The sequence below is a fragment of the Moschus berezovskii genome, chromosome 2 (genome assembly GCF_049115385.1).
Source record: "Moschus berezovskii isolate FMDL1 chromosome 2, NW_MosBer_1.0, whole genome shotgun sequence".
Lineage (NCBI taxonomy): Eukaryota > Metazoa > Chordata > Mammalia > Artiodactyla > Moschidae > Moschus > Moschus berezovskii.
Window position 1 is genome coordinate 111947850 of NC_142461.1, and position 13999 is coordinate 111961848.

Consider the following 13999-nt stretch of genomic DNA (forward strand, 5'->3'; position numbering starts at 1 on the left):
ATAAACTGGGTTGCCAAACCTGTGACATTCTTGTCTCCATTTCTGTTAGGGATATAATCAGTTCTTTATCTTTAGGTAACAGTTTAAAGCAAAGTAAAGAATGAGATCCCTGGATAGTTACCTCTTCTTCACTGATTTTTTTTTTTCACTGACAATAAAACAGGTAAGATTGTAGACATTCAGTCTCACATAAAAAATTCAATATGTAGAGTCTTACTAAAAGTTTACCCAGAAGTCTTCATTTCTCATTCTTTACTGACAGATTTTAATGATTCTTTTAGCAGGTAATCAGCTCCATGACCCAGTTTAGCTTCTAGCTAATGACAAAAAACCAGCTTGCTCTTATTTTCTTTTAGTTAAAGCAGCTATGTAAATGGTGACTATTCCAAGATACACTTTTAGAATTTTTTTTAATTTACTTGCATAATGTCAATCAAACCCAATTTAAGTAACTTTTAAAAGTTCATTTTATGTATTTCCTTTATCTTGATATAATGTTTTACATAAATTTCTCATTTCAGTCATCTCTTTGGTTAAAAGAGTTGAAGATTTTCTAATTTTCTGCTTAATTACCACACCAACTGTTCAAATGCCTTCACCCTAGTCTGCATTCAGAGTCAAAAATGCTTAGAGGGTAAAATATTTAAGTATGCTAGTCGAATGCTTTGTACAAAAACTCAATTTGTACAAAGAAATTTAACAGCCATTTTACCCTTAATATGCAAAATAAAAATGTCGCCTTCTTATCAAGTCCTTAAACTCAATTACAAACTTTAAATTCAAATCCATAAGATTATAAAGACTCCTTAACTGAGATATGCTGATTTATATCAGAACGCTGGAAATCTGGACTGTGATACTTCTGACTTTTTCTTTTGCCATTTTTATGTAGTCTCTCTTTCTGCTTTCACTCAGGCCTGATTCACCAATACTGGCATTAACCAAAAATGCAGAGCTAATAATTGAAGTCATGAATAAACCAGACTCTTTCTGTCTGTGATCAATAGTCCATGAACAACAAAAAAAAATGTTTGTCAACAGAATGTTCCTGATCTGCCCCAACTGACTATGACCCATTGAATGGGATGTGTTTTGTGACCTATTTTGGATTACTGGACCTCAAATCTTGACCTCAGTGGAGTGGAAGGCTTTGCTGACCACCATCCTACACAGATTTTCCCTGCAGCTCAGATGGTAAAGAATCTGCCTGCAAGGCAAGAGACCTGGGTACGATCCCTGGGTCAGGAAGATCCCCTGGAGAAGGGAATGGCAACCCATTCCAGTATTCTTGCCTGGAGAATCCCATGGACAGAGGAGCCTGATGGGCTACAGTTCGCGGGGTCGCAAAGAGTTGGACATGACTGAGCAACTAACCCACATCCTACACAGAAGCATTTGTTGTCTGAATCCTCTGGAGAGGGATATCTTGTCCACTTGTTGAAGTTTTTATCCAGGTGGACCAGAGGCTAAATCCAGAATAATAAGTAACACTTGACTCTTGTTTCAGTGCCTATCTATTTGTTGGGGGTTGTGGTTATTGTTTTGTTTTGGCAGGGGAGAGGAGAAGAGAGTGGGTTGGGTGTTGGAAGAGAAGTAGCTGGTGAATTTTAAAAATAGGACTCAAAAGTTTATTTCCTGGTATATTATAGCTCTCTCGGCTTGGAGTCTTCGAAAGTCAGTTAATCCCCCGTCCACACATCATACCGTCAGCTGCACACCGTTCTCCGTATCTGTCACTCAGAGATGTGAACCCTTCAGCGCAGGAACACTCATAACTTCCCTTGGTGTTATGGCAGATCTGAGGACAACTCCCGAACTGCATACATTCATTGATGTCTGCAGGCAAAACAAAACCAAGTGGGCAATATCTGCTTAGAGCCCATCCCTTCCTTAGAGATCCTGCTTCTGTTTAAATCCATATTCACAAGCAATAAGGATGAGAAAAGTGCAGATGAACGCAAGTCATGATGCCAACATTTGCAGAACACTGACCAAACTTCAGATACTATTTCACATGCATTTCAAGTTTTTCCCTCATTTAATCTTCCAAAACAACTCTCTCAGGTATGGACTGTTATTGAACCCAAAGTCCCAAAGACCAGATTTAAACAGAAGCAGTCTGACTCTGGACAACAGCAGAACAAGATTTTCCCTTTGGGGAAGCAGCTGTTGTGCCACTGGTATTTGGTACCACTTCCCTCCCACTAACTGGTTCCAGGAAGGGACGGCACTGATTTGGTTTTTTCAATTGAGTTCTTAGGCATCAGCCTTCAAAAGAACTATTCTAATCATCTGAGTATGGTACGTCATGAAATAGGAACAGTAAATTCAAATGATCAAATACACCTAAAATCCTACTTGATATTTACCATCTTGGTAAGCACCCCATCTTAGAACTCATTTACATAAGTCTGACATAAAGAAGGATGTAATAAATACGTATTGTCTGAAGAAAGGCAGACTTGTGTTTGTTACAAAGAAATTTTGATCTCACACACTGATACAATAAGGAGCCATCATCACCCAAGTCTTCATTCATCACATCAATTTCACAGACATTACTAAAGATGAACTATCTCTCAGTGCTATGCCAGACACCGATAAGACAGCATGGAAAAAAAGCAACTGGCATGAGCTTAGCCCCGTGAAGGGAATTAAACCATGTTTAATAAAAGGGAATGAGTGAAGAACCTAAAAAGTACAAGGTTCTCCTAATAGGAATTGGAGGAAATATACTCTACCTTCACAGAGATTTCTGTCAATACTATCGGCTTTGAATCCGGGTCTACAGGAGCAGATGAATCCTCCTTCATGTAACTGGGTACAGTTGTGTTCACACAGATTTTCAGCACATGATCTGTCTTTTCCTCTATCTGAAACACAAAATCCCAGCATTAAAAATGAAAGGTACAAAGCAGATCAAGCACAAGTGAACAGTCAAGTGGCCTATCAGAAGAACACCTACAGATAGCCATTAGAGAACAGAAAGTCTTGAGATGACCCCTTTCCATAAGCTTCGCTGAGTATTAGAGACCTCTGACACGTATATCTGCTAATGCCTTGAATTCCATTTGTACAAATATATGTAATGTTAGAACCTTGAGGCAATTTTCTGATTATATTCAGCACTTCTAAGATCATCCTTCGAGTATCCATTTCTGGACAGAATCAAAAAGCCAGGGACTCTTTACAACTGTCACCACCTGCTCCACTATTTTACTATTACACAATGATATCAATATGTAAATGATATTTTTGAGCATGCATGCTAAGTCACTTCAGTACTGTCCGATTCTTTGTGACCCTATGGACCGTAGCCCACCAGGCTCCTCTGTCCATGGGATTCTCCAGGTAAGAATACTGAAGTAGGTTGCCATGCCCTCCTCAGGGGCTCTTTCTGACCCAGGGATCAAACTCACATCCCTTACATCTTCTACATGGGCAGTCAGGTTCTTTACCACTAGTGCCACCTGGGAAGCCCAAATTATATATATATATATATATATACACACACACATATAAATAGAAGGCGTTGATCCTGTTTAAAAGAAAAGGAGGAAGAGAAAGGGAAATGAAAAGGAAAGCAAGCGGATAAGCAGCACCCAAGAACTGGTATTTAAAATGAGAATTCTATATCTTAGTCAAACTAGCCCAATGCAGTAAGACTGAATTCCATCACAGATCCGCTTAATATCTGAAAAGAAATGTTGCTTCCATACCACATTAATGCCTGGGCTACCTGAAGAAGCGAAGTGAAGGGAAGTCACTCAGTCGTGTCTGACTCTTTGTGACCCCATGGACTGTAGCTTACCAGGCTCCTCAGTCCGTGGGATTTTCCAGGCAAGAGTACTGGAGTGGGTTGCCATTTCCTTCCCCAGAGGATCTTCCCCACCCAGGGATCGAACCCAGGTCTCCCGCAGTGTAAGTAGACGCTTTACTGTCTGAGCCACCAGGGAAGTCTTAAATAAACCCTGCTTTTAATGAAATGTCATTTGAATTAAAAGTACTATGGTGAAGAATCTGCCTTGCAGTGTAGGAGACACCAGTTCGATTTCTGGTCCAGGAAGATCCCACATGCCGTGGGGCAACCAAGCCTATGCTCCATAACCACTGAGCCCGTGCTCTAGAGCCTTCGAGCGGCAACTACTGAAGCCTGCGAGCCCAGAGCCCACGCTCCACAAGAGTAGCCCCTAATCACCGCAACAATGAAGACCCAGCACAACCAAAAATATAAACAAACAATTCCTCAGCAAGGAAGTTACCTTAAAAGGAAAAGGTTCTATGGCTGAATTTAAGCCTTTTCATTTGCACAGGCAACTGAGAGAGAAAACAATGCTTGACCCAAGCCTAACTTGGAAAAGTCCTGGAACCATTTCACATTATCAGCTAGTCTCCAGGCATCAGAACCCAAATCAACCTTTCGGTTCTGCAAATTCCTTCATGTTTATGCCTTTTAAATATTTAATTTAAGTCACATTATTATGTCAAAAACTCCAATCCTGTGGAGAAAGTGTGTGAAACAAATGGCAAATCAACTAAATATGGCTGGTTCTTCATCTTCCTTTGTAAGCCACACAGGAGAAAAATTTGCCAGGAAATCCTTGAGGGGCCTCAGAAAAAGGCTATTAAAGCCCAAGAAGTTGGAAGCATGTGGAGCTAACTAGTGTTCCCAAGTGCAGACTTGTACGGTTTGGAGAACTCCCTCCTTTTTCCTAAAAAGAAACTGAGGCCTGGCAATGTTAGTATGTACTCTAAGTGGCACAGCTGGTGGCAGAAGTGGGAGCCAGTTCTTCCAGTCTGGAGTCCCAGGACTGTTCCAATTCTGCCCCTGCCACTCTGTGTGACCTCAAGCAAGTTATTTAAGCTCTCTGAGCTTTATTTTAGACATAATAGCAGTAATCCCCCTGAGCTAATTTGAGTAACAAACTAAAGAATGTATGTGGGGCTTCCCTGGTGGCTCAGTGGTAAAGAACCCATTTGCTAATGCAGGAAACACAGGTTCAATCCCTGGTCAGGGAGGATCCCACATACCATGGAGAAACTAAGCCCACGCGCCACAACCAACTACTCAGCCTGTGTTCTACCCCGGAATCTTCAACTACTGAAGCCCACACACCCTAGAGCTTGTGCTCCACCACAAGAGAAGCCTCTGCAACAAGAAGCCCACACCCTGCCATGGAGAGTAGCCCCCTTTCCCCACAACTAGAGGGAAGCCCCCGCACAGAAATGAAGACCTGGTGCAGCCAAAACTATATAAATAGATAAAAATTATATATATATATATATATATATAAAAGAATGTATGTGAAAGCATTTCACAAATGCTATACAGGACTGCTGCTGCTGCTGCGAAGTCGCTTCAGTCATGTCCGACCCTGTGTGACCCCATAGACGGCAGCCCACCAGGCTCCCCCATCCCTGGGATTCTCCAGGCAAGAACGCTGGAGTGGGTTGCCATTTCCTTCTCCAATGCATGAAAGTGAAAAGCGAAAGGGAAGTTGCTCAGTCGTGTCCGACTCTTCGCGACCCCACGGACTGCAGCCTACCAGGCTCCTCCATCCGTGGGATTTTCCAGGCAAGAGTACTGCAGTGGGGTGCCATCGCCTTCTCCGTATACAGGACTACCAAAGGGCAAATTATCAGCATGCCATTCCAACATTCACTTCACGTTAAGCTAGAATCATCCCTTGTTTGTGAACATCATACTTTTCCTATACAAAAATCTTCTCTTAAAAGTAAGTGTTCCTTCCAAGGTCCCCTGTGACATTTCTATTCTTTCAAAAAAAATTTTTTTTTAATTTACTGGCAGTGCCAGGTCTTAGTTGCAGCATATGGGATCTTCAGTTGCAGCGTGTGGGATCTAGTTGCTAAACCAGGAATTGAACCAGGCCCCCTGCATTGAGAGCACAGAGGGTTAACCACTGGACCATTAAGTACGGCCTGACATTTCCATTCTTACCAACTACTCTTCCCCTCTGTGACAAGGATACTGCATTTGGCTTAAGATGAAAAAAATGTGCAAACTAAGAAACAAAATAAATAGCTTGAAGGTGCTGACAGCTACCTAGTAAACTGGGAAGAGGATGTGTCTTGCAGTTAAGGAGACCAGAGTTTAAATCCTGACTCAATTTCTTAATGACAGGAAGACACGGCCAATTTATTTAACCTGTAGGGTGGTTTCCTCATTTGTTTAAAAGAGAGTGACAGGGAGACAAACAATACCTAACTCACAGGATCATTCCATGGATAAAATGAAATAGTCCATGTAGTATTCAGCACAATGTCTGGTACAGAAAAGTGTTCAATAAAGAAACACAACATGTAAACTAAAGACAGTGTGGTCACTGTTTACTTTATGTCATTGCAAGTTTTTCAGTAAGGTAACCTGAGTTACTACCATGAAGTTCAAAAAGAATTATTTACTTACTGCATCCCATCTCATCGAAATTGTCACCACAATCATTAACGTGATCACACACCCGGTGCTGTGCAATGCATCGCCCATTGCTGCACTTAAATTCTTCCGGTGTACAAGGTCTAGGAGTCGGTTCTACACCTGTGATTTAAGAATAAGTTCAAGTCAAAACATTCTCTCCTGTGAAACAAGATGCTTCCTTCTGTGGCAGAGACAGTATTCCTCACCAATAAGCTGGTGCTTCCCTACAATTCCTGGTCCCCCTTGCGGTTAGCTTGGGGCCAGATCCAACCAATGAACTATGAGCATAATGGACACCTGTCACTTCCAGGCCTAGGTAGTAAGGAAACTGTCTCCTCCATTTCTCTCTTCTCCCGCCTCAGCAACCTTGAAGACTATGTGTTCCGGATGGCTTAAAGCAGGATGAAGGGGGCTACCTGACCTCCATCAGACTTTAGGCCTCTGCTGGTGTAAATCATTGAAATGCTGCAATTCGTCCACTGTGATGCCTAGCAGTGATTCCTCCAACATCCTCCTCCATGGGAAGAATTTTAGTTTCCTATCCCTTTTTTCCAGTCTGGGATTTGATCACATCCTACAAATGTCTGGCATGATTAATAGAGGAAGTGGAAACAGAAGAGGAAAAGAGGTAAACCTGCCCCAATTTTTCAAAAAGGTTTTATTTCTAGGTTTTCATTCTTTTGTGTTATGCTTTAAACAAACATATTAACAATGTTATAACCATTGGTTCATCTCTGCCCCAAAAAGGGGAAGGAGAGGGAGGGTACAAACTTGAACACGCGATAGTATCAAAGTCTGCCTGACATAGGATGGCAACTGGCAGTAAGCATTCTAAGGCCACATCAATATAAGGAATGCTGCTGCTGCTAAGTCACTTCAGTCGTGTCCGACTCTGTGCGACCCCATAGACGGAAGCCCACCAGGCTCCCCCATCCCTGGGATTCTCCAGGCAAGAACACTGGAGTGGGTTGCCATTTCAATATAAGGAATAGAGACTAGAAAAGCTTTATCTAAATTTCCCCAGATAATATCCTTTTAGGAAAAAAGTAATTGGACTCAGGATAAATAACCTTCCTCACTGACTTTTTCTAGGTAAATTAAATTGCCCAGAAAATTAATCAGCTCTTTCCTTCAATGGATAGATGGGAAAACGGTCTCAAAATGGAAAAGCACAGATTTCTCAATACCTAAAATATTAAATGCAGCCATTTATCTCTTAAAATAATCTATCATTTTTCTCTTCTGGGAAATGCATTTTCATTTTAAAGAAGGATATTAGATAACCCCTGTGAACACTGCTGCTGCCTTACTCAACATGAGCTTTTCAGTAGGACATTGAGAAGTTCCCATCCCTAGATTAACAATTAGAAGCTCTAGGCTGAAGAGTGACCAAACTTCACCTTTGAAAAGAGATAAACCATTAGTTTTTCAAGTGGGACTCAAACCACTATTTAGTATTTGTTCTCATTTCCTTAAGGAACTTTCCAACATCTGGTTCAAATGAAATAGGAAGAATGGGGGAAGGGCTGCATCTGAGTACTGTGTGTTTAGGGAGTCTTGCAAACAATAATGTCCATGGAGACCTGCAGTCACACGCACAGCTCAAGCCTCTACAGAACAAACTGAAATCCCTGAGGTACATTTTGCAGACTGCAGACAATTGGGGGCCTTTCTTTTCCCTTCTCCCTTTTGACTTTTGCTTACAGAGCTCCTCTTTCTCGTCACTTCCATCTCCACAGTCATCCTCCTGGTTGCACACCTCATGACGGTAAATGCAGCGATTGTTGTCACACCGGAAACGGTATGGTGAGTCACAGGCAACATTTACTAGAACACAAGATGAAAAAGCAAAAGTTTACGTAAAGAGTAGAACATAAGGGTCAATATCTAAAAACACTCCTGTTGCCAGCACCAGGCTTGGGCTTGCTTGATTCGCCCCTTATTGGCTTATTTGATTAACCAATAGACAAACACATCTTGAGTGTCTTACTGACACCCTGGTGCTGTGCTGTGCACCAGGTTCTACTGGGGAAAAGAAAGACACAGTCCTTATCCTCATGGGACTTTTATTCTAGCAGAGAAACCAACTTCACACATTAACCATTCAACTACAACTGTGGTAAGAGCCCAAAGGAAACATGCTATGAAAGCATCTAGGGGAGGAGAGATCAAAAGAGGCTTCACATGGGAAGAGTCCAGGTCAGGAAGAAGACGGCAGGCTTCTGGACCTGAATAAAAGGTCTCTGTGGCTGGACAGAGTGGGGAGGACAACGGTGCCTGGGAGGCTGGAGAGACCAGCAGGACTATACATGTACTCTCATCCTAACAGCCAAGAGCTCACTGTTTGTCCCTCCGACTACAGTCCAGAAAATGAAGTCTTTTCATTAAAGTTCTATACCATGATGGAACTTCCTTCCTCAATCTCCTCACCTATTACTTTCAAAGTTGACATCTCAAAGCAAACATGGACTCATTCTGTTACCCAGAGTTAGATCTCTGGCTGACGCTCATACCCCTGTGAGGAACCTACAGGTAAAACCCAGGGCCCTTGGTTGGAACAGGGACATGATCCTCTATACATGTAACAGGAATTCAGAACTCAACACACAGGTGTTTTCCTCTTTCCCATGGACAACATGGGCTGTGTGATTTTCCTTCTGCCTTGGTACCACACACAGGAAACAAGAGGAGAGATTTTTAATGAGGTTGAGGGGAAAAAAAGAACAGCTGCAAAGTTGGTTCTTGGAAGTATTGTTAATGGAACTTCACAAGGATTATTTGTGGTGAAAGGAAAATGTAATATTATAAAACAGCGCTGATCACTTTTTCATGTAGCTGTGTCTCTGCCTCCCCAAAGTTTAATCTTACTAACTATGGGCACTTTATCTTATAGTGAGAAACAACTTTTCCAGGATTTATTTGACAGTTACACATGTTTAGGCTCTTTTTCAAGATTCTTCAAGTGAAAAACAAAACAAACTATTGTTAGTTCCTTAGAAGGAAAGATGTGGCAAGGGAAATATTGGGATGCCACTGGGAAAATATAATGTAGTTTATATTTTAATTATATAATATAATTAAATTCTCTGATGGAAGGAATATTCTGATATATTTTTTTCTAGAGTTAAATCCTAAAAATGAATGGTGAGGGCTAAAATGAATAGTGAGAAATCTAGGAAATTGAATGGAAGAGGTGATGAGAACCTCAGAAGCGAATCACAGCTAAATGAGAGTAAGAATTAAGAGTTTCAAGAGGAATGGAGGGCTTCTACTTACATCACATTCTTAACCTTGGCTTGCATCTGAATCACATGGTGGGTGAGGGAGGGGTTGGGGAGGTGGGTGGGCGGCTTACTAATGCAGAGATTGCTGGCCTCCACTGCCAGAGATTCTGATTAGGTAGATGTGGGATGGGCCCATGAATCTGTGTTTCTAACAGGTCCCCAGGTAATACTGACTGTCTCAGTAACGGAGATGATGCCTGAGATCTCCAATGACTCAAGGCATAGAGCAAAATGATCAAAACAAACTTATGTTCATTCATTTTGCTAAAATTAGTAGTTCTCAACCAAGAGACCAAATTAAAACCTAAGGAGCTTTTTCAATACATTTTTGCCCAGACCCAAAATGTCCTTGGACATTTGATAGGTCTAAGCCTGAGGTCTAAGTCGACTTAGCGACTAAACCACCACCATTTTAAGGGCTTCCCTGGTGGCTCAGTTGGTAAAGAATCTGCCTGCAATGCAGGAGACCCGGGTTCGTTTCCTGGCTCAGGAAGATCCCCTGGAGAAGAGAATGGCAACCCACTACAGTATTCTTGCTTGGAGAATCCCATGGGCAGAGGAGCCTGGCAGGCTACAGTCCACGGGGCGCAAGAGTCAGACACGACTTAGCGACTAAACCACCACCACCACCAAGCCTGAGGTGGGACCAGAGCATGTGCTTCCAAAGCACCTTTCCCCAAGGGATTCGGATGGGCACCCACATTGAGACTGACTGGTTTAAAAAGTAAATACGCATCATACAACAGAAAGGAATTAGATGGGCTTGAATTATGATGTAAAGTGAAGTGAGTTTCAAGATTAAGTGGTTTTAATATTTCCTGACGGTGTTCTGTGAAGCTCCAGGGGTTTGGCAGAAGTACTCTGAGGGGTACTGAAAGTGGGGTGGAGCAGGAGAGATACACACTCCACCCTAACTCAGATTTCAAACACAACAGACCTGCCTTTATTTATGCATATTGGTTTTCCAACAATTTCTTTTGAGGCCACTGTTTTCAAAGGCCACAAAAATGTTTAAAACTATGGATGTCTGCCCAACTTTCTCATGTCCCAAGTAGAGAACTAAGCAGGAAGGCCAAGTCAAAGTGCACTAATCAGATCATGTGTCCAATACACAAAAATTGTACAAATGCCCTCCCACCTATGCTCCACATAAGAAACACTGACACCACCACCCTTTAATCTCTCACTCACAGCACAGATGAAGTTCTTCATCAGAACCATCGCCACAGTCATTATCACCATCACATTTCCAAGATGAATGGATACAAACGTGATTTTTACATTCAAACATAGTAGCTGGGCAGTATGCACCATTGGGAAAGCGGGTGGCTGTTGGTGGGGAGGAGACATATTCAAATGATTAGAAATAGATACTTTTTGGAAAGCTAGCTGGCTATTTCTCCTTTTATAGAAAGAATTCTCCTAATAGAAAGCATTTCATTATAGCCTGCTCTTTCCTCATTCAACCACAAGTACAGCGGCCTTAAACCGTCTGAAATTCTGATGGAATGTTTCTTAAGGATAATTGACTAAGCCCAACATTTAATGACATGAGTCATTCTATGGACAGCATTGGGTTTTTTCTTTTTCAGGTAAGTGAAACTTTTCAGCAGTGCCAACACTGGCTTTTCGTATCATATATTTAAAGTCTCTTGGAAACCAAGGTTTTAGGATGTAGCAACCACATGATCAACAAAATCCATCATAGATAAGTATCAAGAGTTAATATTTATTCAGTAGTTCTAAGAGACTAAAATACAAATGATCATATAGGCTTTATACTTTTAAACAGTTTTATATGCCTTTATTACAATTCAGAAAATGCTTAATGCTGGAACTTCAATATGGTTGAATACCCATTTATTCATTGCTTGAATATTCTTTTCCTGCCAAGTTTTTATCTGATTAATGATTTGTAGAGTAGTACTGAACTGATAATATATAAATACTTTCATTAGCACAGACATAATATATTCTCTCTCTGTATATAATATTTTAAATATTATTAGTGAAATGTACTTGAATAACTACTGTGAAATATATAGACATGATGACTTAAGCCCCACGTAAATTGATAATTATCAGTGAATGCTGAATAGAAAATATCTATGACCTTTCAATCTAAGAAGTGGTGGCTATTGGGTCTAAACAGCCATAACTATACCAATGGTCTAGAAACTTACGACAGTTGGCTTCATCAGAGGCATCGTGACAGTCAGCCAACCCATTGCACTTCATGTGTTCAGAAATACAGTGCCCACTATCACACTGAAAATATCCAGGACGGCAGGTCATCATCTCTGAAAAGGAAAGAATGTTGTTTCCAAGGTGCCTTGGTATTCTCAGACAAGTTTTAGCTCTGTGGAGGGTAGTAAGTATTCTATCGCATTCCTATCCATACCCAGTGAGTGGCTCACAACCAACCCACAACTTGTGATCAGTGAGTAAATAAACTCTCAAAAGTTACACCTTCCCCATTCAAGATACGGAGATGGAGGTACCAATCTCTCCTTTAGTTAAAATGAGATTTTTAAAACTCTCTTGCGATTTTCCCCTATTATTGATCTGGAATGCTCTAAGGTAATCATAAAGCATAGAAAGTACAGAGAAGAAGGTACTGTAATGCTAAGGTTTATATATTACCTAAAATACACAAAAATCATCTATAAAACCTTACAAACACACATTGGAAGTCCCTGTTGTTGTTGTTTCAGGGCTAAGGCATGTCCAGCTCTTTGTGACCTTATGGACTGTAGCTCGCCAGGCTCCTCTATCCATGGGACTTCCCAGGAAAGAATTCCGAATTCCCTACTCCCCTCCAATACGCTGATCCTAGCACGAGACTCTGTGGGAAGCCCCTCAAATTGCTGTAACAGTTACCACAGTCCCGCTCATCTGAGTTGTCCCCACAGTCGTTGGTTTGGTCACAGACCCATCGAGAAGGAATACAGCTCTGATCATCACACCGAAACTCGCTCTCTGTGCATTTCCGAGGGGCTGAAAAGGAAAGCCACACAGCCATTAGAGGGAACCAGGAGTTGTACACAGTGCACTGGCTGTGGACTGGCCTAAGTGTCCTCTGTGCCCAAACCCCTCCTGTGCCCCAAGTCCCAGACTGTCCAACCTGCAAAAATAAGACTTTTCACTTCAATTGTAAGTCTGTTTTTAGTCAGTTATAATTGCAGGTGAAACCATCACCCTGATTCTCTCCACAGCCCATACTTTCTCATTTCCAAAAGGAGACTAAAGTTAGAGTATATTTCATGTTAGTTAATCTGAAATTGATACATATCATAAGGCAATGATGGAAGTCACCTCAAGTTCTTTTTGAAAAAAAAAAAAAGATGCTGTTAAGTGTAAATAAATTAACAGACAAAAGATACACTTGGGTAAATATTCTTTTCCTAGAGCATGATTACAGTCTGCTAAGAAGAAGATGAAAAGTAGAAACGTGCCAGTCAGAAAGCAAGAGGTCAGACAGCCGTCATCCTGCCTTTTAAGGATGAACTGCATTGACAGTTGAGTTAACAAGAGCAGACATCACCACTCCAATGGCACACGGGAAAGAAGGACCCCCAACACTCACCACAGTTTTCCTCATCGGAGTGGTCTCCACAGTCATTTTGCCCATCACATCTCCAGCGAAGAGGGATGCAGCGGTGATTTGTACACCGAAATTCCCCAGAAGGTTTGCATGTCATCGACTCTGCAAATCACAGTCATTGCAAATACTTCAGAAGCCCTTGGTCAAGGAATGCCAAAGTAGTACTGGCTCTCTTGAGATGGTCTAAGGCTTATGCTACCATAGTCTCGAAACTCCCAGAAAGAGGAATGCCAGCTACATTCACTGTCAGTACTCCTCTTTAGGCTAAACTGAACCTATCCTACTATTTGAAACTAAATCCATTCTCTTTTGTAGAAACAGTTCAAAACATGATTTGATCCCTGGCTTGTAATTTGCAACAAAGGCCTGGAAAGGAAAATTAAGTGATGCTGCCAGCAAACAAAACATGTCCATTACATTGCCTCTAGGTGATTAGATTCAGTGTTATTAAAATAATTCATTATCTTTCCTACCTCTCTTCCAACTAAACACAACACACACTGTTTTCAGCTAGAGGAATACGCCTAATCTTGGAAAATTCCATTAATTCATTTGGCCTTTTGTCCATAGATTCTTTCTATATTGCCAAACACAAAAAGACGTGGAAGGTCAGAGAGACATTGGAAATATCAAAACCTCCAAATAAGAAATATTCTGATTTTGAAATATCTTTTT

General features: G+C 41.4%; 1 protein-coding gene across 1 annotated transcript in view; it reads right to left on the reverse strand.

Moving 5' to 3' along the window:
* Nucleotides 1-13999, reverse strand: part of LRP2 (LDL receptor related protein 2) — a 184030-nt gene that overhangs the window by 19376 nt on the left and 150655 nt on the right. Inside the window, exons 58-65 of the mRNA XM_088829892.1 lie at nt 13307-13426; nt 12601-12717; nt 11904-12020; nt 10912-11049; nt 8141-8263; nt 6428-6556; nt 2742-2873; nt 1705-1836 (exon numbers count right to left, since the gene is read on the reverse strand). Of these exons, the coding sequence (XP_088686018.1) occupies nt 1705-1836; nt 2742-2873; nt 6428-6556; nt 8141-8263; nt 10912-11049; nt 11904-12020; nt 12601-12717; nt 13307-13426 (1008 nt within the window). The remainder of the gene's footprint in view (nt 1-1704; nt 1837-2741; nt 2874-6427; nt 6557-8140; nt 8264-10911; nt 11050-11903; nt 12021-12600; nt 12718-13306; nt 13427-13999) is intronic.